Source organism: Eleutherodactylus coqui, chromosome 6 (assembly GCF_035609145.1).
Source record: "Eleutherodactylus coqui strain aEleCoq1 chromosome 6, aEleCoq1.hap1, whole genome shotgun sequence".
In the NCBI taxonomy this organism is placed as follows: domain Eukaryota; kingdom Metazoa; phylum Chordata; class Amphibia; order Anura; family Eleutherodactylidae; genus Eleutherodactylus; species Eleutherodactylus coqui.
In genome coordinates, this window is record NC_089842.1 from 205,133,729 (window position 1) to 205,158,974 (window position 25,246).

Sequence of the window (25,246 nt, forward strand, 5' to 3'; positions counted from 1 at the left end):
GGTTGGTTGTTGGATCTTATACTGCTGAGGTAAAATGAAAGCCACGCTGTGGTTGGTTGTTGGATCTTATAGTGCTGAGGTAAAATGAAAGCTGCGCTGTGGTTGGTTGTTGGATCTTATACTGCTGAGGTAAAATGAAAGCCGCGCTGTGATTGGTTGCTCTGGGCTACAAATATGTTTTTACAGACCGCTTTCATTAGAGTGTGGTGCCGGCTTATGACCCATCCTGTGCAACAATCTTCATTAGAATGTTGTTTTATCAGGAAATATTTTTATTAGAATTGCAAGAAATGAAAGCAAAGCCTCCGAGGCTTCCGGAAAATTCTACCAGTGTCTACAGTAGTCCAGTGGGGCAACATGCAAAGGGACCTCCACATTGGTTTCCTCCGGGTATTTAGTGTAGTCAAAACGGCTGATGTCTTTAATACGTGGCCATGGATATATATATGAGAAGGAACCGACAGCAGGGGCTGTTTACATGAAGGCAAAGTGGGAAATTGCTCGGCCCTGATGGGCCCCCCTTCATGTAGACAGAGGGGGTTACATCTTGTAAGTGGCCCTGCAGCAACAAGGGAGGGGGGCTGCTTGGTGCAAAAAAGCACTTTTTTGTAATTAATTTTTTTTTAACTTTTGGTGCAAAATATTGGTGTAAATGTAAGCGAGCCGTGAGGTGGCCAAGGAGAAAACGTTGTCTAACCTGCTGGGTGAGCTCTACAGAATTTATCTTGCCACATCTACCACTTTCATTTTCGTTGACCCCTAAACACGGTGCTGACCAAACTCCCCCGTTCTGTCCACAAAGACAAATGTGTGTTCATTAGACATCCCCGCAGTTGTGCTGGAGGTGATTTGGAGATCTGACACAAGTCAAGCCCATGTTCATCCTCTGACATGTCGGAGTGTTTCCCAAGGAGTACCTGTGGCCGGTGATGCAGGTGATACGGATGTGATGATGAATCCTACCGGTAAAGGCAATATTCTTGCGATGCGCACAAAGCCGAAATCCATTCTTTTGAGCGGGTTCATTTACACGATCGCTGTTTAACCCGAGCGATTAGTGAACGAGCCAACGATTATGTTTATGCCTGCAGAAAATGAACGAAGAGCCAACAAGGTAACATTCGTCATTGCCTGCCCATTTATCATTTATTTTTGGATGATTTTTTTAAACGATAATCATTCTGTGTAAAAGGGCCTCCTGACTATTTCAGTCCAGCTAATTGGTGGTGGACTTGAGCAGTGGACCCCCATCGATCAGATATTGGTGACCTATCCTGAGGATGGCCCATTGGCATCTTACTCCCTTTTAAAATGAGTACAATTTCATTTTAAATATTGTCGCATATCACAGCAGAAGCATTTACGGTTTTCCCTACTTTTTTATATTTTAGATTAAGAAGGCCTACAGACAGAAAGCTCTAACTTGTCACCCGGACAAGAACCCCGATAACCCACGAGCAGGTGAGAACATTGCACAGATTGTGAGCCCCCGGTAAAAGCCAGTTGTTTGTTTATAGATCACATTCCGCCAGTTTCTTCTTGGAATCTCCGTGCTGCTATACATATATACCGGCGTATAAGATGACTTTTGAACCCCCAAAAATCTGCTCTGAAGTCGGGGGTCGTCTTATACGCCGGTAATACAAAAAAAAGAAAGTGTCAAAAAAGAAAAATCATTACCTCCCCCGGCGTTCTGCGGCGCTGCTGCAGGCTGTCGCTCCCTCCTGGTCCCCGGCAGAGCATTGCTTTCTGAATGCGGGGCTTGAAATCGCCGCCTCCGGAAAGCTAATACTGTGATTGGCTAACACACGCTGTCAGCCAATAACAGCCATTCAATGACATCATTGAATGGCTGTGATTGGCTAAAACACACGTGCCATTCAGCGTCCAGAAAGCAATGCTCTGCCGGGGACCAGGAAGGAGCGACATCCTGCAGAACGCCGGGTGAGGTGAGTAATCTTTTTTTTTTTTTTTGCTCCGCTGTATTCCTGGCGTATAAGGTGACAGTTGGGGGGTTGTCTTATACGCCTCGTCACCTTATACGCCTGAATATACGGTAGGTATTTCTAGCTGTTTGATTGATTTTTACTCGTCGACAATCATCTGTATTGTAGGAAATATTGTGCCTTTACACTTTCTCAGGTAGGGAAATAAGTGATATAACATTTGCTACGGTACTTCGCGTGCTTGACAGTCATCCCAGCGATAATTACTTCTGTGCTTTTACCAAGGAGCAAGGATCGCTCAGTGAATGAGGGGGATTGGGCCGGAGGTCTCTTCCGCCCGCCTCCATTCCCGATTATTATCGTTCAGATTCCCGTGATCCAGCGAGCATCAAAACTATAATCATTCAGTGTAAAAGGGCCCTCACGTCTGAGAAACATGAGTAAATAAGTTGATAGGAGCAAATTTCTGTAAAGAAAACAATAATTACTAATAATTGTGATCAACTGGAATGGTAATTGGGTTCTGTGCAGAGCTCCATGCAGCAGCCATATATTCAGTGTCCGTGACTGGATCAGATCCTATTCTGTGATTTTAGGAGAGGTCTTCTTCTAATAGAGCATATCCCTGTGGCACCAGATTGTACGTAGCACAGTCTGAGGGGGGGAAAAGTTTGTCTATTACTGTGAAGGGCTCTAGATTTTGGTTATATAGACACTCTCTGCCTCAGTGAAAACATTACACATGGAGTCTGTTTTAATATGCGCTCAAGGTACTTTTAGACAAGCCAATTTCTCGTTTGAACCGGCGTGTGGCGTCACCGTTGGCTCGTTAGCTCTCGTGCAATCTGTTTTATACAGGCAGATACATTGTTGGTTCGTTTAAAGGAGCATCGTTCAGTGTTTCACATTCGCTATATTAACGAATGTGAAGGACTGAATGAGCGCTATTTAAACCCACTGATTAAGTGAACGAGGCAACAGTAGTTTTTATGCCTGCAGAAAATGAATGAAAAGCGAACGATTCTTGTTCATCTGTCGATCGTTGGCTCATGTTTAGACCGAACAATTATCTTTCACACATTTGAATAATCGCTCTAACTAAAAACGCCCTAAGGCTGCATTCCCACGAACGTATATCGGCTTGGTTTTCACGCTGAGCCGATATACGTCCTCCTCGTGTGCAGGGGGGGAGGATGGAAGAGCCCAGGGGCAGGCTGCAAATAGTGCAGAGGGGCGGAGAGGAGGCAGAGAGGGGGCGGGAGCTCAGTTCCTGCTCCTGGGCTCTTTCTCCCCCCCCCCCCCCGCACACGAGGAGCCGCCTTTTGAGCGATAATTGTTGTGTGTAACTACACTGACATCATGCAGTTTTCATTAAGCCATCACTCATCATTGTCTTTTTAATATGATCACACAAAGAAAAAATCCTCAGAGCTCCGTGAACTCCAAATATAGGAAAGATATTGAGGGTCTTACTTGTTTAGGGGTGCCGGCTCCATGGCACCCCACCCCTATCCAGGAGAACTTCTAAGGTGCAAGGAGATGCTTCTTTAATACACTTCTTTCTTTTATTGCAGTGTATTAAAGAATTTCCTTGCACCTTAGAAGTTCTCCTGGATAAGAGGGGTGCCACGGAGCTGGCACCCCTAAACAAGTAAGACCCTCAATATCTTTCCTATATTTGGAGTTCACGGAGCGCTGAGGATTTTTTCTTTGTGTGATCATATTGTTTCTTTCTCCATAACAACATTGGTTTTTGGAGCCCCTCAAAGCTGCTCTCCCTCAGGGATGTCATATTGTGACTGTTGATCTACTAATGAACAACACATGCCGATAAGCTTTTGTGGATAAGACGACTAACCGGTACCTCCCAGGACCGGTTTAGTCGGGGTGAGTCTGCATCCTAAACATTAAATATATATACAGTTTTCTATCTTACACCATTGGAGCGCCGCTTTCCTTTATTGTTGTTCTTCATCATTGTCTTTTAGCGTGCTGAAAGACAACAATGAGCCTCATCAGGGATTCACAGCTGGATACAGCTGATACTATTTTTTTCAGCTGTATCCTGCTCCCTGATGACAGGCTGGGTATGAAGAACAGAATGGTCCAGCTCTGTTCCCCATACTTAGCACGGAGTGTTCGGCTGTATAACAGCCGGGCGCTCCGTGCAGAAAACGGCGGGTGTCCCCGCTTGTCTTCTGCATCCTCCACTCAGAGCGCTCAGCTGTATAACAGCCAGGCGCTCCGAGCAGAGAACAGCTGGATGCAGAAGACAAGCGGGGACAAGCTTGTCTTCTGCATCCTCCGCTTCGAGCACTCAGCTGTATAACAGCCGGGCACTTGGAGCGGGAAACGGCTGGATGCAGAAGACAAGCGGGGACAACCCGCTTGTCTTCTGAGTCCTCCACTCGCACCGCAAGGTGATCGATCATCTTGTGCCGTAAATGACACAACGATTATCGCTCAAAAGACATCTTTTGAGCGATAATCGTTGTGTCTAAATAGGCCTTAAGATTCGACTCTGGTAAATTGGCATTCCTCTATTCTGTTCTGTGCAATGTGAGCTGTCACATGTGTAACTTGCTAGAAGGAATTCCAGACGATGCGAGATTGACCTAATAACTCGCTAACGTCACTGCTCTTGTTATGTTCCTGCTGTATTTCACATTGTGACTGCTATGTGTAATCTGATGAAGGCCCCGTTTGTGCTCCACTACTTCTCTGTAAAGCAGTGCTGAGGGTCTATTTCTCTATATGATCACATGGAAGTTATCCTGTCCATCCATCCCAGGATGGCAGAAACTGTATATACCATTTCTGCTGTCGTGCCTGGACTGCACAACCCGACCAGTGAGCACCACAGTAATTAACCCCATTATTTGGTGATATGCTACTCTAGAATGCTTATTTCTTTTGTATGTCAATATCTAGCTGTGTGACAATGGAAATAAGGACATTCCAACATTTCATTCTGTCAGATTGATTGATTGGTTTAAATATTTGTGATTTAATAAATGTAATTACTACCTATTAAATATCCTTTTTCTCTGTGCTTTATTGTTTTTAGCTGAACTATTTCACCAGTTGTCCCAGGCTTTAGAAGTATTGACTGATGGAGCAGCCAGGGTAAGCACGTATGAAATCACATTGGGGCTGGTGTATATAATGTTTGCAGGCTATAGGCCAAAATGTCCATTGACTATTTTCCTTATTGCTGCCCTTATTGGTTCCCTACCCTCAAAAACTTGACCCCTTTCCAAAATAGTGATGATATTTGGTTATGCTTTTCTTCTTCCTTCCAGTTCTTCTAGTTGATTAGGTCAGAGAAAATATATGGTTGTGAAGTTGTCATTCGATTAAATATTCCACCCCTCAGAACATAACCATTTTTCAACTGGGATCACTTTTTTTTTTTTTTTTTTAAATGATTCCAATTAAAAAATTATATTTTGCGTAATCTAACAGAGCGGTGTAATAGTTACTGGTGGAACAACTCCTTTTAGGCCCAATGTCCATGAGTGGTTTTTTGCTGCGGAATAGAGATCAGGCGTTCTGCTCAGGATTCTGCAGCAATAATCCTCTATAGCATGCTACGGAAAAATGATTTTTCATGTACATGAGTGGAAACCCAATTGCAGTTTCCGCTCTGGGATGAAAAATCGCACCATGCTTCATTTTACTATGAATCGCGCACGGACGGCTTCCATTGAAGTAAATGGAAGCCATCCGATCTGCGGCCCATCCGCGATTGACATTAACTCTGGGATGAAGAACACATCTGCCACATGAATTCATGAATGGGTGAGTGCTGCCTCTGATTGGCTGAGCGCAGGGACCAATCAGACGCAGCTCTCAGCTGTCATTCAATAGCTGAGAGCTGCCTCTGATTGGTCACAGTGCTCAGCCAATCAGAGGCAGCCCATTCAGCAGGCGGGCCTTTTAAATCCCCGCCTGCTGAATACTCCCCACAGTAGGAGTAGGAGAAGGGCCGGCTGGACGCTGCTGAGCCCTGGCAGCTGAAGAAAGGTGAGTATAGATTTTTTTTTTTTTTTTTTTTAAGAGCTGTTTGTTTCCTGTGCAAAACAGCTAGAATTGGGACAATTATTTTTTTTATATTTAACCCCTTAATGACATGGCCTATTTTGGCGTTGAGGACCAAGCGATTTTTTTCGTATTTTTCCATCTCCATTTTTCAAAAGCCATAACTTTTTTATTTTTCCGTGGACGCGGCCGTATAAGGGCTTGTTTTTTGCGTGGCGAGCTGTAGTTTTTATCGGTGCCACTTTTAGGTACATAGACAATATCGTAAAAATTTAAATTTTTTTTTTTTATGATAACATGGAGATAAACCGCATCAATTCTGCCATAGATTTCTTTTTCTTTTTTTTACAGCGTTAATCATGCAGCATAAATGGCACACAAAATTTTTTCTGCGGGTTGGTACGGTTACAACGATACCAAAATTGTTATATTTTTTTTTAGGTTTTTACACTTTTTTTTTGCAATAAAACCCCCTTTTTTTTGGAAATCTTTTTTTTTTCCTCTATAGCTGCATTCAAAGTCCTGTAACTGTTTTTTTTTCTATGTACGGAGCTCTATGAGGGCTTATTTTTTGTGAGACGAGCTGTAGTTTTTATTGGTACCATTTTGGTGAATGTACGGCTTTTTTGATCACTTTTATTGCACTTTTTGGGAGGCAAAATGCTAAAAATTAGCATTTTGCCTCTGTTTTTTAGCTTTTTTTTTTACGCTTTTTGTCGTACAAAATGAAAAGTGTGTTCAACTTTTTGTACACGTTGTTACGGACGCGTCAATACCAAATATGTGGGGTTTTCATTTTTTTCCCCTTTTTTTATGCTAATATTAGAAAAAGCATAAAAAAGGGGTTTTTTTCCTTTTTTTTTTTTACATTTTTCTTTTTTTTACATTTTCCTTTTCTTTTTTTTTACACTATTTGAGTCCCTCTGAGGGACTTGCAGCAGTATGCCTATGATCGCTGTCATAAGGCATGGCAGAGCTACTGCTCTCCCATGCCTTATCGCCTATACAGCGATTATAGGCACAGGCAATACAGGACGCCAGTGTCTGGCGTCCTGTTGCCATGGCGACAGGCCGGGCTCTCGCGATGACATCGCGAGAGCCGGCCGGAGACACAGAGGGATCACGATCCCTCTGTGAACTCTTTCCCTGCCGCGATCAACTTAGATCGCGGCAGGGAAGGGGTTAACAGCGGGGGCGCATCTCCGATGTCCCCCCGCTGTTGCAGCGGGACGCCGGCTGTGAGTGACAGCCGGCTCCCGCTGTGGGATAGTGCGGGATCTTATGTGATCCCGCGCTATCCCCAGGACGTACCGGTTCGTCCTGTTGCGGGAAGTACCAGGCTCCCAGGACGTACCGCTACGTCCTGGAGCGGGAAGGGGTTAAAGCCCTTCCCTGAAAAACAATTACTGGATGCCGGCAGCTTGATCCACTACCGCAGCTGTCATTTGTGACAGCTGCGGTAGGAAATTCTTTATTCCCTGCAGGGATGAAGACTTCCTTTGCTGCATCTTTCACAGATGTGACAGGTGCAGCAGGGAATTATTTATTCCCCGCGGGGATGAAGAAAGCATCTGCTGCATGCGGCAAATGTGTTCTTCAACCCGGCAGGGATTTTAAATTTCCATACTGCATCTGTGGCAGGTGCAGCAGGGAATTTTTTTTCATGCGGGGGTGAAGGACACATCTGCCGCATGCGGCAGATGTGTTCTTCATCCCCGCGGGGACACGGCAGTGGCGGACAGGTAAGAATTTATTTTTTTTACACTAAAATTGTTGTTTTTCAGGAAAGGGCTTATATGTAAAGCCTTTCCCCGAAAAACAATTACGGGGTGCCGGCAGACCATTGTCTTCAATGGAGCCACCAGCAGCAGCCACGGCTCCATTAAAGACAATGCGTGCATTATTATTATTATTATTATTATTTTATTTATTTTTACACTTATATTCGTTTTTTTCAGGGAAGGGCTTATATGTAAAGCCCTTTCCTGAAAAACAATTCAGGGGTGTCGGCAGACCATTGCCTTCAATGGACCCGCAGGCAGCAGCAGCCGCGGCTCCATTGAAGGCAATGCACAGACCTACATTCATGCGTGTTTTTGCACGTACATGGGTGCGCACTTATGTATGCACCTATGTACACGCACAAAAACACGCTCGTGTGAAGCCACCCCTAGAGTTTCCCTGCAGTTTTTAAAAAATAATTATAATGAAAATCTACTTATACAATTACATTTATGCTGGTTAAGGTGTAGTGACTTGCACACATATATGGATTTCTTTTTATTTTACTACCACACTTTAAACTAAGAACTGAAGATCATCTTTTCCTGCGTGTTTGCCTGATTTCTTCCAGGCAGCGTATGACAAACTTAGAAAAGCCAAAGAAGCTGCAGCAAAGAGAACTCAAAAACTTGACGAGAAAAGAAAGAAGGTGAAACTTGGTAAGCATATGTCTGGTTCTTTTAATCCAGGGGTGGACACTCTGTCTTTATTTTGGGGGGGGGGGGGGGGGCATGGGGGCCGTATTGTCATATTGTCTTACTCTAAGGGGTCGCAAAAAATGTTAGTTGCTCACAGAGCACAGTCCCCTGTTTCACAGAATTGTATCTCCCCTCCCAGCACAGTAATCTTCCCAGTGAACCATGTCTCCCCTCATATCAGAGTCCCTCCTTGCTATAAAACCACATAATCGTACTTATAAGGCAGCCCTCCCCTACAGTCCTGTTTCCCTAATACATTCACCGCTGCTCCATCTTTTGCTATTGATGGAAAGCATTCATTGGTTAATTAATACAGGCTCTCGCTCACAACCTGAAGGTTGCAGGTTCAATCCCTGTATGGTTCAGGTAGCCAGCTCAAGGTTGACGCAGTCTTCTATCCTTCCGGGTTCATTAAAATGAGTCCCCAGCTTGCTGGGGGGTAAAGATGACTGGGGAAGGCAATGGCAAACCATCCCGCAAAAACGGTCTGCCAGGAAAACGTCACGATGTGACGTCACCCTTGGAGTCGGTCATGACTTGGTGCTTGCACCAGGGGACTTTACCTTTACCTTATTACACAGACATGGCCTGTAAGTGTGTCACAGGAGCCTGTATTAACCCAGAGCCAAGAAGAGTGCTCATTCCAGCCTTCAATACAGCGTCCGGCTCCAGTGATCTTATACAGAAACACAGCTGATCGCACAGGCAGGCGCCCGGCCTTGTTTCTGCTTAGCAGGATGGGGGTCACAACCTGCTGTAGTGCTAGCTGTAGGCCGTGCAGCCCTGCATTCGTCTATTGGACAGGAACTACTATTGTGTAGGACTCCCTCTAGCCCAGCGCAGTGCAGCAACTCAGTGTGTCATCAATTCCGCAAGTGGACAGACAATGTCTGGAGGCATTGTGAGCCATGCTGTCTAAGTAACCACCTACAGCTCTGAGGATGCAGAATATCAGCTGCTCTCCACCACGTCTCATAAATGTGTGGTTGGGCTCATGTCAGGCGAACATGCAGGCCACACCATTCTTAGGAACTTTCCAGATTGCTCCTCAAACCAATTCTGAACAACTTGGGCCCGATGGTACGATGCATTATCCTGCTGTAAGTACACTAAGGGCTGCAAATGGTCAATAGGCAGTGAAATGTACTGGGCACTGCTCAATGACCCAGCCCATGCCATGAGAACACATCCCATACTAGTATGGAACCACCACAAACCTGCACAGTGCTTTGTTGGCAACTGGGATCTATGGCTTCATGGAGTCTGCACCACACACAAATCCTATTATCAGCCCGAAACTGTGACTCATTGGACCACCCACATGTTGTCAGTCCTTCAGGGTCCAGTTAGCAACCTCATGAAACCAGAAGTGCTGTGTCTGGTGTCAACAGAGGCACTCTGGTGGGTCATCGTCTTTCATATCCCACCGAATCTAAAGAGTGCTGCACTAAACTGCAGAAGGTGTATGGGGCCTCCTGTGTTGAATGTGAGTAGCTCATATATTCACACAGAGTTCTAGCCAGTTGCCACTAGTCATAATAGAGGGTTGTACCAATTCTAGCTGTTTTGCACAGGAAACAAACAGCTCCATATATTGTGTAGTGGCCAGGGTTGGTACTGCAAGATTTTTAATAGGACTCGGCCTGCAATAATGACTCGAGCCACTCCACAGTGTACGGAGATGTCTGCTTCCCACAGCCCCTTTAAGCACCCGTGGGGGTGACCACTGCGCTGTCCATCATGGTTGTTAAAGCCTTCAGTGATGTATTCCAGTGCACACGTGATACTATGGATTGAGGAATTGTTTATTCCCACACAACTTCAGCAATGGAATGTCCCATCCATCTGGAACCCAGTGGTGTTCAACTTCACTCGCAAAATAACCCTTCGCAAAATAGGGCGGCTTCATACAAGCGTATGTGCAATTGCACGCAACTCAACTACACTATGTATTTGCGCGCATATTGGCGTATTTCACTGTACCTTTTGCACCTGTTTTTTTTTTTTGCGTGCACCAGACGTAATCACTCCCCGACTTAAATGGCTTTTTAGCCAAATGAGTTCCAGATGTGCTCTTTCTCCAGCAGAATTGCGCATCTCCCATACACTTCTATGGGGACCTTTGGTGAGCAAATGCATACAAACGTAGAGCATGCTGTGTTTTTTTTGTTGTTTTTTTTTGCACGTGCAAAAAGAAGTAATATGAACAAACCTATTGAAATCAATGGGTTCTATTCTCTGCGTGTTGCGTCTGCAAATTTTGCAGATGTGAATGTTCTACTTACTAGTATCCCATTACTATTGGCATGTCACTAAACGTGCTCAAGTGTTAACATAAAACATAGTGTGTAATGCTGAAAATAGGTCAGAAACGCTATCTTTTCTTCTTAGGGAGAGCAATGAGTGAGGAGACTTGTAAGGCCATTCATGCTCCTCTGGGTAATATGCAAAGAAGGGAGATGGAACAATACAAGATGTGATACGGCCGGGCAAGGAGGCATACAGGTTCTGTATGGTATTCTGTGGCATATTGGTCCACATTTGCTGTAACTGAGCCTCTAGATCATGCAAGCTCATAGGCTGTTGAAGTTGGCGTCCTAGATGGTCCCATACATGTTCTATTGGTGATAAATCTGGCGACCAGGCAGCCACGAAAGTGTGACAATGTTGTGGTCACATTCCTGTGACCTCCTTGTGTGTGCGGCCAAGCATTATTCTGCTGGAAAACCCCTCTTGGAAGCCACCATGAGAGGAACACATGTGGCTGCAGGATGTCCTGAACATATCGCTGAGCTGTCATTGTCCCTCGTACCACTACTAGGGGTGACCAACTGTCTTATGCGATTACCTTCCCGGAACCATCACACCAGCAGGGGGCAGTGTGCCGCTTCACCACAAAGACAGAATTAAGACACTCACTCCGAGGTCTCTAGACACGAATATGGCCGTCATCAGTGCCCAAACTGATCCTGGATACACTCCATAGCAGTCCTGTTTCATCTTTCACAACACCACTGAAAACAGAGACAATGGTGGGTGTCAAAGGCCATAAATGTAATGGTTGCTATGAGACCAAATGTCTTTCAGCCAAGTGCCTGGAAATGGTTCTGACAGACACATGGGCCTGTAACGATGGCACCACCTATCTCTGGATGGTGGACAATGAAACCGTTTGAGCTGCTCGTGCTTGTTAGGTGATCCTCTCTACTGGTGGTCTGTAGGGGGCGTCCTGAGCCCGGATGCCTTGTGTGCCCTCACACATCCACTGGTCCCAACACCTCCTAACAGTCTGCTGAGAACGGCCCAGGTGCCTGCAGTTGGTCAATACAACCATCCAGCTTCCCTTTCAGGCTCTTGTAAGAGGGTGAAATCTCTTTGATTGCATTGGATAGACACGTCTAGCAGAAGAAGAGGACACTACACACAAGTAGCCTCTGAGAGCCTTTTTTATAGGCCAAGGGTGTAACCACTCGTAGGGCCTCAGGTGGCAAGACTGTTCATCTAATCACACCACAACTCTCATCATTTACATATCTTCCTGAGATGGAACTGTATGCCGAATTTTAGGCCTCATGTCCACTGGCAAAATCGAATTGCGGATTCCGCTGCGGAATCCGCATTCGATTTTGCCCATAGGGATCCATTAGCCATTAAATTGTAATTTGCACCCGCAGATGGCATCTTAATGGATTTGCGTTTTCTCCCACACGTGAGAGAAAATGCAGCATGCTCCATTTTCTGTGGGTCTCCCGCAGGCTTCCATAGAAGCCTGGGTGGGGGGGGAGGCACGGCGCATGCGCGTGGCACGCTGCCGGCGTGCCGGGCACAGAGAAAGAAGATCCGACCGCGACGGACAGGAACCTGCAGCGTCTGGACAGGTAAGAAAATTCTATTTTCAGGCCTCATGTCCGCGGGAAAGGAGGGATCTGCTGCGGAATTTTGCATGGAGAATCCGCAGGGGCCCAAATTTCATAGTGGACATGAGGTCTTACAGTAAAGCAATAATTTCTTCTAGGGGCAGAAATTTTTTATTTATTTTTTTTTTTTACAGAGAATGTGTGTGTATATTATATATTCATCATGCAGTGAGGTCAAATTCAGACATCCTGGGTTACTAGTGTGTAACTGGTTTTTGCATTGATCAGTTACCATGTCGTAGACTCCAATTGAACTCTGACTACCCAGGATTTCATTCTTCTTAGTCCTCTTTCACACGGGCGATGTGTCTTTTACCTGGCTTGCCTGTCCACTTGCGATGATCTGCAGGCGGTAAATCACCCATAGATCACGCTCTGTAAAGCTTTCCATAGCGTTGCTATGGAAAGTGCAGTGGCGGCGTCCATGAGTGGAGAATCAAAGCAATTCTCCGCTCGCAGGATTTAAATAGCGGCATGCTGCGATTGCCGTGATTCTCCCGGTGAGCCTGTCTGTTAGATAGGCTGATCTTGGAGACCTGTCAGTGCTCCCCCCTCCTCCCCCGTGGTGGAATATCGCTAGCGATATTCCACCTCAGCCGTGGACAGGGGGCCTTAATCTCATGTTTTCTCACACATTCACATGCCCATGTGTTGCGTATAAATGGTGCACCCCAGAATTCCTTTGGTCCGGAGAAAATCCTTCTAATGGCTCATAAGAGCCAGCTGACCTGTTTTAGCAGCACTAGTCGCTGCTGAACTCTTTCCCCCTCCCTTTGCCGGCAGTTCCCTTAGAAGCCTATGGGAGCCGCCAGCTGATCGCAGACTAAAGATTGGGCCAAACCTATCTTTTCCAGCCGCATCAAAACATTTGATCGCCAATGTCCTATCTTGGCCAGCCGGACGTTTTTACATGGCTAATTATCGCTTATGTGAATGAATACATTGGAATCCAATGCTTCCGATGGTCGCTCGTGTGGAAGTAGCCTTATACGGAGTGGCTATCCTACTGCTTAGCAATTCATCCTCCTTGGGCTTAATTCATACAAGGCAGAAATGCCATAACCTGAATAGAGTTTGCAGAAAACCATATACATGCTGCAAACATTAATGTAACCAATCTGCTGTATGTGAATATACCCTTATATAGTTGGACACTATAACTTAATGAGCCTGACCGCTCTACTGCTGCAGCACAATGTGGGAAAGGACTTGTGAAAACTGAATATTCTGCATTTTCTTTAAGATCTTGAGGCAAGAGAGAAAGAAGCCCAAACCCGTTTAACAGAGGAGGTAGAGGCGCAGGTTGCTCGCACGTTAGAACAAGAGGTAAAACTTTCAATCCATACCACTGAGCAAATGAATATGTTAATTATTTTTAATTGTTTTATTGAAATATGCAGATATTTGGTAAGTGTAAATAAAGCTTATAGAAGAGCAAATGGGATGTAATATATTGTGTGAAGCGCTTCAGTCTTCAAACTGCTGCCGCAGCTAATTCTCAGAAAGCTCTTTATGTGGAATTATGGATGCGCTCCATGAGATTAAATACATCCTTATCTCTAGTTGCAGTCCCCAGGATCTGCTCTCTGGGAGCAAAATGTTACACATAACCCTACAAACATGTTCTTCCCTTCGATATACCTTATGCAAACCCAATAAGGTTCCATTAGCACAAGCAGATCTCATGCTGGGTGACTAGCACTGATCGATGATTAGAATAGCATCTCCTATGATACAACATTCAAATGAAGCAATTATCTATAGCATGGGGACAAATGATTGTTTGTTCCCATACAACTGGGACATTGTCTGCAACTCAACTCTTGTTTATATGGGAGATGATGACAAATTTAAGGATTGCCATCTTAAACTCTTGCTTCTCACTACCACATTTACATGGGGCGATGATCAGGAAGGAACACTCTTGATTCATTTGGCTGGCTATCCATTTAAAAGGCCCTCATTTAGGATTACAAATCCAGCCTCTATACCCTGGCAAATGAATCTGTGTAAGGCCGGCTGTACACGACCGGGTTTGAATTGTGGAAAAATTGTAGCATGCTCCATTTTCATGCGGGCTCCTCCTGGGTGGCTTCCATTGAAGTCAATGGAAGCCGTCCAACCAGCTGCTCTTCTGCAGTAATTAAAAGGTCGCAGGACCCGTGTCATTGCCTAACGATGGTGTGGGAAAATCTGTACAGTGCATGTCCGACGGCTCACTGGCCAGACCATCCACAGTACAGAAGGCTGCTTGCACATGACAAGTACGTGGGGGCCACCAGCCGGGCACAGGGTCTGATTCCGGTGTGGAATCCTGCATCCGGAATTCGACGTGTGTGTGTGTGTGTACGAAAGCCCTCACTGACTCACTCGCCAAAAGTTCTCCAACTTCCCGATGTCGTAGAAACATGAATTTTGGCACAAGCATAGATTATCTCCAAAATAGGTAAAGTAATTGGGTCCCAACTCCATTATTCAATTCTAGCGCAAAAGAATTAGCGTCGAAATTTTACGTACGGAATCTAATTCTCTCACTTCCCGGTGTCATAGAAACTCGAAATTTGGCACGAGCATTGATTATGTCCTAAATAGGAAAAGCTCATGGGTCCCAACTCGATTATTCAATTCTATGCGCAAAAGAATTGGCGTCCAAATTTTACGTGCGGAATGTAATTTTCTCACTTTCCGGTGTCATAGAAAGGTGACATTTGGCACGAGCATCGATGTCATAAATAGGAAAAGTTCATAGGTCCCAACTCGATTATTCAATTCTAGCGCAAAAGAATTGGCGTCTAAATTTTACGTGCAGAATGTAATTTTTTTCACTTTCTGGTGTCCTAGAAACGGGAAATTTGGCCCGAGCATTGATTATGTCATACATAGGAAAAGCTAATGGTTCCCAACTCGATTATTCAATTCTATGCGCAAAAGAATTGGCGTCGAAATTTTACGTACGGAATGTAATTTTCTCACTTTCCGGTGTCATAGAAACGTGAAATTTGGCACGAGCATTGATTATGTCATAAATAGGAAACACTAATGGGTCCCAACTCCATTATTCAATTCTATGCGCAAAAGAATTAGCGTCCAAATTTTACGTACATAATCTAAATCTCTCACTTCCCAATGTCATAGAAACATGAAATTTGGCACAAGCATTGATTGTGTCATAAGTATGAGAAGTTAATGGGTCCCAACTCGATTATTCAATTCTAAGCGCAAAAGAATTAGTGTCCAAATTTTATGTATGTAATCTAATTCTCTCACTTCCTGATGTCATTTTATATAAAGGAAACGTCGCATGGTTACCTCCACGTGGTGTTTCCTGGGTAACGCAGAGAACTATGCAAAATGGTGAACATATGTTTTTCCTCAGTATCTCTAAAGTAACCACGACTTCATAAGATTTTCCGTTTGAACACCAGATAAACACCAGTACCAAATTAACTCGGGCGAAGCCGGGTATATCAGCTAGTGTGTGTGTGTATGTGTGTGTGTATGTATATATATATATGTATATATATATATATATATATATATATATATATACACACAATGTGTGTATGTAACTTTTTTTTTTCTTCTTTTTTTAGAATAATATTTTGTATAGTTAAAGATTTTGTTTTTTTCTTTGTAAGATAATGCGACTGCGTGAAGAAGGGTCAAGACAATTGGAAGAACAGCAAAGGTTGGTGCGAGAGCAGATCAAGTCGGAAAAGGTGCCGAATACACAAGGTACTAGAAATGATACTTTGGTGTATCATTGAAACATAGCAGCTATGTCCCCCTCCTTCCTGTATGGGGAGGGAGTTAGAGTTGACCGTGGAGGTTTCTAAACCTTTTTAGTGAGCCTGCAAGAAAAAGAGGCATTGGAAGATGCTGGTCAGGCAGATGCAAGTTTGCCTTGATAAGATGTATTCACTTGCACTAAAGATTTTTTTTAAAGTCAAATAACACGTGTAATGAAGCTTTAAAAAAATAAATAAAAATTGGTTGTCCCACTTCTGTTTTGCGTGAGGAAGCAGACAGCTCCATACATTGCATAATGGCCCCATTTGGGCTTTTTGAAGTACCAAACCAGGCAACTGCGCAAATGTACAGAGCTGTCTCTGGAGCTAACTTTGGATATTTAATTTGCCTTACCATTTTTTTTCACGTTTACTGAATGATATAACAAAATTGAATTGGCACTGGCCGTTAACCCTTTCCAATCCAATGTCGGGCCTGCCCCGACATCATAATTTCCCTCCACAGCTCCGATGTCGGGGCAGGCCCGTCACTGCAGTGCAGGAGTGCATCTGCACCCGATCGTCAGACACATCGGGTGCACATGCACTCCTGCACTGATCCTCATTGAGGACCCCCGAGTAGAGGGCAGAAAGGGTTTTTAACCCTTTCTGCCCTCTCCTTTACACATTACATAGCGCTCAATTAGCGCTATGTAATGCACGGAGATTCCGGCCGGCGATCATGTGACCGTCGGTGTCACCTGACCCCCAGCGGTCACATGAACGCCAAGCTGGGAGCCTGCACCGTGGGGGGGACCTGCTTACTTGTCCGGCATCTTCCGCATTCTCTCTTCTGTCTCCTGGCTCGGCGATCATGTGACTGCTGGGTGCCACCTGACCCCAGCGGTCACATGATCGCCGAGCCGGGAGACAGAAGGGAGAATGCGGAAGACGCCGGACAGGTAAGCAGGATCCCCCATGGTGCAGTGAGCACCTGCACCCTCCTGAACTCTGTCAGTTCAGGAGGGTGCAGGAAAATGTATTTTTTTTTCTCCCCCATTCTCCCCAGCTCCAATTTATTTGGAGCTGGGGAGAATGGGGGAGAAAAAATAATTGGATTGGAAAGGGGTAAAGAGAGATTTCTGCCAGAAGCATTTATCACCACCTATCCACTGGATAGGTAATAAATGCTAAATTGATGGTAGTCCGCCTCTTTGGACCTCCACGGATAACCAGAATGCAGTCAGCAGCATGTTCCGCTGTTTCCACCAGTGCCATTGAAATTTGAACAGGGCAGCAGGGTGCGTGCACGATCACCACTTAATTGAAACTCCTCCTAACCGCACTTTGGTGATCAGTGGAGTTCCCAGTGATCGGTCTTCCCCCACCAATTTACCACCTATCCAGCAGATGTATGATATGAGTTTGGCTGGAATAACCCTATAAGTGTGTTTGACACCTTTTTTCCCTATGTACTTGACAACATATGTCAATATATGTATTAAGTTTGTGTAATTATGATAATTTTAAATTCCCTGCGGCTGCCGTATATTTTTCAGGTAGCTGGAATAGTAGCACAGAAACTTCAGGACCTGCGAAGCTAAAGGTACATACTGCCATGTGCTTCTACAGACTCGTATTGAACACCCTGTAAACCCCTGCTCCAATACACTGTTAAGTACATAAAAGCCTCACATATTCTTCCTTCTGGAAATAGAAAATATTGGTTATTTTTTACTCTTTTAATTGAAACTCTTTATTTAGTTCTAACATAATTCCTATAAAGTGCCCAAATTACTTGTAATCAGCAGATGAGTCAGAGCATAAGCGTAGCCATTGTTCAATATAAGCTTATAGCTTAAGGTAACGTTAGAGCAAACCTGTTCATTCCTTGACAGCCAAGATCTTGAAAATTAAAATTTTTTTTTTTTTGTTTTACAAGAGTGTTTCACATAAAGCTGGCTAACTTAACCCTTTTCAACCCAATTTCCCTGCCACCTGCCCACTCCTCGACTCTTATTTACTTTGAGTGGGAAAGCGTGTTGTGGATTCCTTGGGATTACTCAACAGAAATGCATAAAAATGATATCACGATGATCTTATTAGCATTTTTTTAAATTAAACATGAATTAGTATAAATACATATATTCTTTATGTATTATATAAATTGCACTATATGTATTTAACACTATGTAGAAGAGAGCTCCAATGTCAGAGTTCTCTTCTGCATAGTGTTAGAAAGATGTGAAGCCCAACAGTGGATTGGAAATGGTTAATGCTAATTTGTAGACTTCCAAGTAACTTTTAGTTATGGCAACTATATAGTTTCAAGTGCCATCTACATGAAAAACACTGCTCAGTCAAATGATCACATAAGAAAAATTGCACATCACCAGGAAGGCGCACTCATATTACATGCAGAGAGGCTCCTAACTTTTGCTCAATTTTGGGTGTGTTGCTTGCATGCAGATCGAACTATGATAATGCATAATGTGTAGAATTCTATAACGTGTATCTGAACCAGCCGTTGTCCCCTTGGCCTTAGTGGTTCCTGCAATCACTGCTGCTTCTTAGATGGACCACTTAAGCAGCTGCCTGTTTGGCTTTAGGACATGCCATGTTGTTCATTTGGCTCAATAGTCTGAGATCATTTTCAGAGCTTGAAATCCGTTATTGACTTAGAGGTCTCCACAGCTGCTCAAATGCAAACTGTCCTGTTATTCCTTAATGGGTAACTGCGTCCATTTTGCCATCTTCAGGCCACAATTGTAGTTCTATATCATGGGGGAGTTGCGGTAATATTTGTAGTTGTGACAGATATGTGGGGCTTACCTGTAATTTATCATTAACAGCTGAAATGGAAATGCAAGAAGGATGACAAGACAAGAGGAGGATACACAGAAGATGTTCTTCAGGGGCTGCTACAAAAGGTTGTCATTTAAAAAAGAAAACCCTAATGTTTTGTATCATTGTTTTCTGACAAAATTGACGTTTTTCCCGTTTCCGCTGCGCCATTTTCTACTTCAGTACACTAAGGGCACTTTTAACCTGAACGATTACACTGTGCAACACAATTTTTGTAACCGATACGCAGATAGGCGCCTTGTAGTAACTTTAGTGCGCTGAATTCAAATATGATATCCGGGTTTTTTTCTGCCACGTAAGGTTTTCCGATTATGTGGAATAATTGTAATCCAAATGCCGTTGTATTGTATTTTTTGGAAATATGCCTATACAATTAATCCAATAGGCTCGCCATTAACCTTGACTAATAAAAAGAATAACAAAAGTGATTGTGTAACTATTTCGCAATCTCTGTTACGCACCGCTTGCTAACTAAACACTATAAGGGTAGGTTTATGTAACATATAGGGTATGTTTCCACGTGCTGCGGATCATCCACCAGTAAGTTGTAATTAATGAACTGTGTTTTTGCAGATCATTGGTTAAACTCAATAAAAGAATCAAAATCATTAAACAAAAATACATATTTGGTATCGCTGCGTCCAAAAAAAGTCCGATCTATCAAAGTAATGCATTATTGACCCCACACGGTGAATGTCGTCCGAAAAAAAAATTAAAGAAATCCAGAAATGCGCTTTTATGGTCATTCTGTCTCCAAGAAAAAATGCAATAAAAAGCGATTAAAAAGTTGTATGTATTCCAAAATAGCTCTAATGCACACTACAGGACGTCTCGCAAGAAATGAGCCCCTGCACAACTATGTGGACGGAAAAATAAAGCAATTGTGCCAGAAAATAATTAAACAAAAAAATTTAATGTCTTTGAAAAAAAAAATAGTACAGCAGAAAAAAAAACTACCTAAGTTTGGTATCGTAGTAATCATACTGACGTATAGAATAAAGTTATCGTGTCACTTGTAGTGCAGTTTATGGGCCGTAGAAACAAGACGCACCGAAAGATGGTGGAATTTCGGTTTTTTTTTGTTTGTTTTTTTCCATTTTACTCCACTTAGAACTTTTTAAAAGTTTTTCAGTACATTATATGGTACATAAAATAGCACCATTGAAAAATCCAACTCGGACCGCAAAAAACAAGCCCTCATACAGCGACATCGATGGATAAATAAAGGAGTTATGATTTTTTTGAAAGGAAGGAGGAAAAAACAAAAAAAAAGCTTTGTCACTAAGGGATTAAATAACTTGAAAACGAGCTGTGCAGCTATTACTCAGCTTTACCAGTGTAATCAGCAAGTTTTAATTTTAGGGAAACATATCAATTACTTTTTTTATTTGTTGCACAGTGTGATCATTAAGATTATTGCTGGATGATGCGAATCCTAACGATAATCGTTCAGTATAAACGCTGCCGGTGACTGAGCGGCGAACAATAATTCATTTGCTTATCGTTTGTTCAGCTTCTGCTGGCATAAAAATCAAATGACAGTCAACCAGTGTAAACAGGCAGTGGTTCATCCATGAGGCTGCTGGAAGGCGCTAACAGTACCGTGTATTCCGAGGTGAGGCGGAGCGATGTAGCTATTAAAATCAGCTGTGGACACATAGCTGATTCCTGGCCCAAATTCGCACTTGCAGTGCGGATTTTGACTTGGGTATTTATCCATATATTCCGCAGCTTTTCCACCTCACGTGGCCTAAGGCTGCATTCACACATCCATTGTGAACACATGGTACAGTGTTTGACAGCATTTTTTTAATGCACCCCATCATTGTGATGGGTGGGGAGGTGCGAAAATCATGGAGTTAGAAATGCTGCGTTTAAACGCTATTCTGTGAAGCTCCACTGAAATCAATGAAGGCATTGTACCGCGGTTAGCGCAATGTTTAAAACACTGCAGTAAAAAGCAGGCTGTGAGGGCGGCCTTAAAGAGGTATTCCCATCTCAGGAACCGTGTTGCAATGTGCTTCAAATCGGAAAATAAGATACTCCCGGATTTACATGTGCACTTAAAAAAATCCCCCCTTCACTTTAAAAGTCTCAATCTTCGCTGAAATTGTTTTATAACTTATTGCTAGGGTAACCAACCACCTCCGCTATGGGCTATTGGGCATTCATTCCAGCGATCCTGGACATCAGCAGATCATCTCACACTCCATAGCAGAGGTAGTCCGTTCCCCTAGCAATGAGCAGTGAACCACTTCAGTGAAGAATGATGCTTTTAAACAGAAGGGGGCATTTTTGATACACACATGTAATTGGTCAGTGCTCTATTATTGGATTGCAGCACATTGATACTTAAAAGGGTATTCCCCATTCCAAGGTCCGCCTTCACTCGCTTCACACCGGTGCCAAAGCTTCAGATTTTTTGGATCCCATTGAAATGTATGAAGATGGTAATGGAAACAAAGAGAAAACACTAGTGTGACTAGGGCCTTATAGCTTAAAAAAAACTAAATCTATATAGTTTTTATTGGTGCTATTATTACACCGGTGGGGGGGGGGGGGGGAATCACGGTGCCTGGAATTTTAGACCTTATTCTGGGTATTTTTGTGCTGCTGATTACGAAAATCCCATCCATATCGTTCTAGGAGCTCTAGTAGTTTTTGAGATATTTCTGATGTCATTATCTATTTTAGTCATATTCAATTTTCCCGCCAGCATTGGCCTACTATTAGTACATATGGTACATATCGCCACCGCTGCACATCAAACTAAGGTTGATGAAAAAATGTGTAAAGAAATGGAACGTGTTTTGCTACAAATGTAGAATATTCCTGCGATGAGCATGGAGAAGCTAAAAGCTTCGATGAAGTGCTCATGAAAGGCCGTCTTTTTTAGGATTCGGTGGATGGCTTTGCAGCACGTGCGCGGCCGTAGGGTTGTAGCATTTCCTTGGGAACCATAAGGCCATAAACTCCAGTGAACTTGTAGAGAATACGCTTACTTCTGTTCCTGAACACTTGGCTGTAACATCAGCATCAGAGTGCAGGACCTGCAGGCATTGTGGGTGGACTTCCAGATTGTCTTGGTGCAGAGTGAAGGATTTCACCAGGTAATAAGGACGGTGGAAGAACAGGACTGTGGACGAGGGGATACGGATATGATGGTGGACTACTGATAGCGCGAATGTCCAGGAATATCTCTTCGCAGGAAATCATGGAAATGTAGTTTCATCGACATCTTAATGAAGAAACTCTTGTGTTTATTCGTGTTCTCGGCTTCTTGGGATTTATCTTTGTACCTTCAGCTTTTGATTGGCCGTCATTACATGTACAATACAATATGTGTACATGCATACATTTATATGGACATATGTCAGATCTTGATAATCAGACCTGATGGAGAAAAACTAATGTCATTTTCACAATGTATAACCCCAAAATACCTCAAAAAAGTTCTAACATCTCAGTCACCAAAAATTGTGTTCCCGGTGTTATTGACCTTATTTTACTTATATTTCTATTGCAGTATGGGGAGGTGCTAAACATGGTTGTGTCCAGCAAGAAGAAAGGATCGGCGATAGTTGAATTTGCTACTGTTAAAGCTGCGGTAAGTTACCATGAATATAAAGCATTCATTTTTATCCTCATTGTGACGAAAGTTAAATCATGTTGATGTTTACAAGGTGTTTATTTTGCACAGACTGAACCACATAATTATTTACAGGGTAAAAAAAGTCACAATCACAGCTCTGACTCATGAACATTTGTCACTTGCATCATATTGCCACTTTTACACTTCCATATTTTAATCACTATATTGCATTAGTATTTGTAAGGCTACCTTCATATGGCATATTCAGCCCTGTTTAGGGTTATTGTTCCTGGGCTCCATCATCTGGATGACTCAAAATAGCACCTGGACAGCTTTATAGGCTTCTATTGGTAAAATGGAGACCAAAGCTGCAAGCTTCAGTTTGATTTTGGCATTTAGTCGGACATAATGATATAGTCAGCTAAAGTTCTTCTAGTTTATGAAAACAATGAAAGAGTTGCCTGCCACTATTCACCACTCCACATTTAATTTAATGCATGTAAGGCCACATTCAGACCAGCGCTCTGTTTCCGTTTTGGTTCCATTTTCGTAGCTGATCAATGAAAGTACCGGAATCGATGAATTCGGCAAGTACTATAGTGGGGTGCTTCCAGCTTGGCACGCTGCACTATGTTGTCCGTGATTCTGTGCCAGATCTTTTCTGGATCCTCCAAAGCAGACATAACAGTAGCTTATCAGAGAATTTCAGTTTTAAAAATGACTGAAAATGCTACAAGAAATCAGGGTAAGGTCTGTTCTGTAGTGTACAAGATCAAAATGACTAGTCTGATCAAATATGTTTTGTAGGAGCTAGCTGTAAGAAATGAAGCTGGCTTGTTAAATAATCCTCTGCAAATCTCCTGGCTTGATGCTTCTCCACCATCTGCTATGCCAGAGACTGTCAGCAATATGACCTCGAACTTCTCCAGCTACTCAGCTCAGGTAAGGGGGTTTTTACTACATCAGTAGTAAATCTTACTATGGCAGTGCTCCATTATCTGTTTAAAGAGGACCTGTCATCTCTCCTGACATGTGTTAGTGAATACTTACACTGTCTGCTTTGGTTGAAGTATGGCAAAGTGTAAATGCACACACCTAATTGAAATTTTGAACAGTAACTACCAGTTATGAATTTATTCATACTTTCTTGTCCTTTTGCATTGGGGGACACATTCTAGGACCATGGGTATAGTTACTGCCACTAGGAGGTAGACACTAAGCAAAAAAAAAAAAGGGTTTTCTCCTCCTACCAATTATTCCCCCTTCTGCAGGCATCAAGCTAGACAGTTTTAGCTTAGTGTCCGTAGGAGGCAGACCTCTACTTCCATTGATCTTCGGTGATTTCTTCTGACACTTGGAATACAGGGCTGACATTAGACTCTCCCTGTTACCCCATCAAGGAGGGCAAACTGACTGCTGTTAACCACTCTGTTTCCGGACTGGATCTCAGAAGACAAGGAGGCTTGTTAAGGTTAGTTTGGCCCTAAGCCACTAGTCATAGTAGCCCCAACTTTGGAGCAGTGTGTTTTACCTCAAAGACAGACGAGCACTGGGACAGTCCCTGCTGGACTCGAGGAGCTTCACCTCTTGCGGCAGATGGGTAAGTATTTCTCTGCTAAGGTAAGTATCCCTACGAGGGCATCCTTAAGGATGGCTGCGGACATCCGCATTTTTTTCCAGGCCTCCAGCCCTACCTTAGGCCCTGGCTTCAGGGCTAGTATCCAGCACTGGATGGGCAGGCTCAGACAGGGGAGGTCTTCCTGTCTTCCAATTAGAGCTTTCTTTGTCTGGGCTTCCTGTGTTCAGTTCCTCCTTGTCCAATCCCCTTCTTGGCGCTAGATCTCACTCCTCCGATTGGCTCCCGCCTTCCTCTCTTCTCAGAACCTTTTCCGAAAGTTTCAGAAAAGGTCCCGTTAGAGCCATGCATTTTGCATGTGCACGCTGTAGTACCAAATTCCCATGTAGACAGTCTGAGCCATTATGCCTCAACCGTCTTCCATGGAGTTGGGTGGCCAGTGACTCGCCTGCAGGCTCTGCTTCTGTCCTACCCCCACCATCTGCCATAGCAGAATGGGCATGCGCCCTCTCTGACAGTATCGGACCTTTATAAAGCATCCACTGCCATCCTGGACAGGCTGGATCTCTCTATCCTTCAACCACCATGTCTGACGATGATGTTTTTGTGACGCACGACCCTCCATGTGCTAGATCCCGCAGACTGCCTAGGCCTCCTCGCTCCAGATACTCTTCAAATTCTCCTGCCCCAGCATCTACCCCAATCCCTGTGAGGGCACCTTCTGAGCCCCCCTTCTAGAGGAGAAAGTCGCTGTGAGGGTGAATTTTCTGACTCATTTGGATTCTGACCTGGACGAAGATCAAGCTTCTAAGCTCTTCTTTCTAGGCGATGGCCTGATAGTGGTGGTGAAGGATTAGTCGCTGACTGCTTCAGTGTTTAAGCGACTAAAACATTCCTCAAAAGTCTTCCCTTCCTTTATGGAGTTAGAAGACCATTTTAGCCTGGGAATGGAATCTTACTGTCAAAAGCTTTACCAAGCTGAAGCATTTGGTTGTCATGTGTTCCTTTCTAATGATTTTAATAAGTCATTTTAGCACTTTGCGCCCCAGATGACAAGTTTTCCAGTTCATGCACAAACAGACAACGCAACAGGGGTCGCAT

At 43.7% G+C, this 25,246-nt stretch overlaps 1 protein-coding gene across 1 annotated transcript in view; it reads left to right on the top strand.

Annotated features, from left to right (window-relative positions):
* The window catches only part of DNAJC17 (DnaJ heat shock protein family (Hsp40) member C17), a 30,992-nt gene that overhangs the window by 1,773 nt on the left and 3,973 nt on the right, over nt 1-25,246 (top strand). The window contains exons 2-10 of the mRNA XM_066608649.1: nt 1,392-1,461; nt 5,014-5,072; nt 8,341-8,428; nt 13,628-13,710; nt 16,023-16,119; nt 17,672-17,718; nt 18,965-19,042; nt 22,504-22,584; nt 23,377-23,511. Of these exons, the coding sequence (XP_066464746.1) occupies nt 1,392-1,461; nt 5,014-5,072; nt 8,341-8,428; nt 13,628-13,710; nt 16,023-16,119; nt 17,672-17,718; nt 18,965-19,042; nt 22,504-22,584; nt 23,377-23,511 (738 nt within the window). The remainder of the gene's footprint in view (nt 1-1,391; nt 1,462-5,013; nt 5,073-8,340; nt 8,429-13,627; nt 13,711-16,022; nt 16,120-17,671; nt 17,719-18,964; nt 19,043-22,503; nt 22,585-23,376; nt 23,512-25,246) is intronic.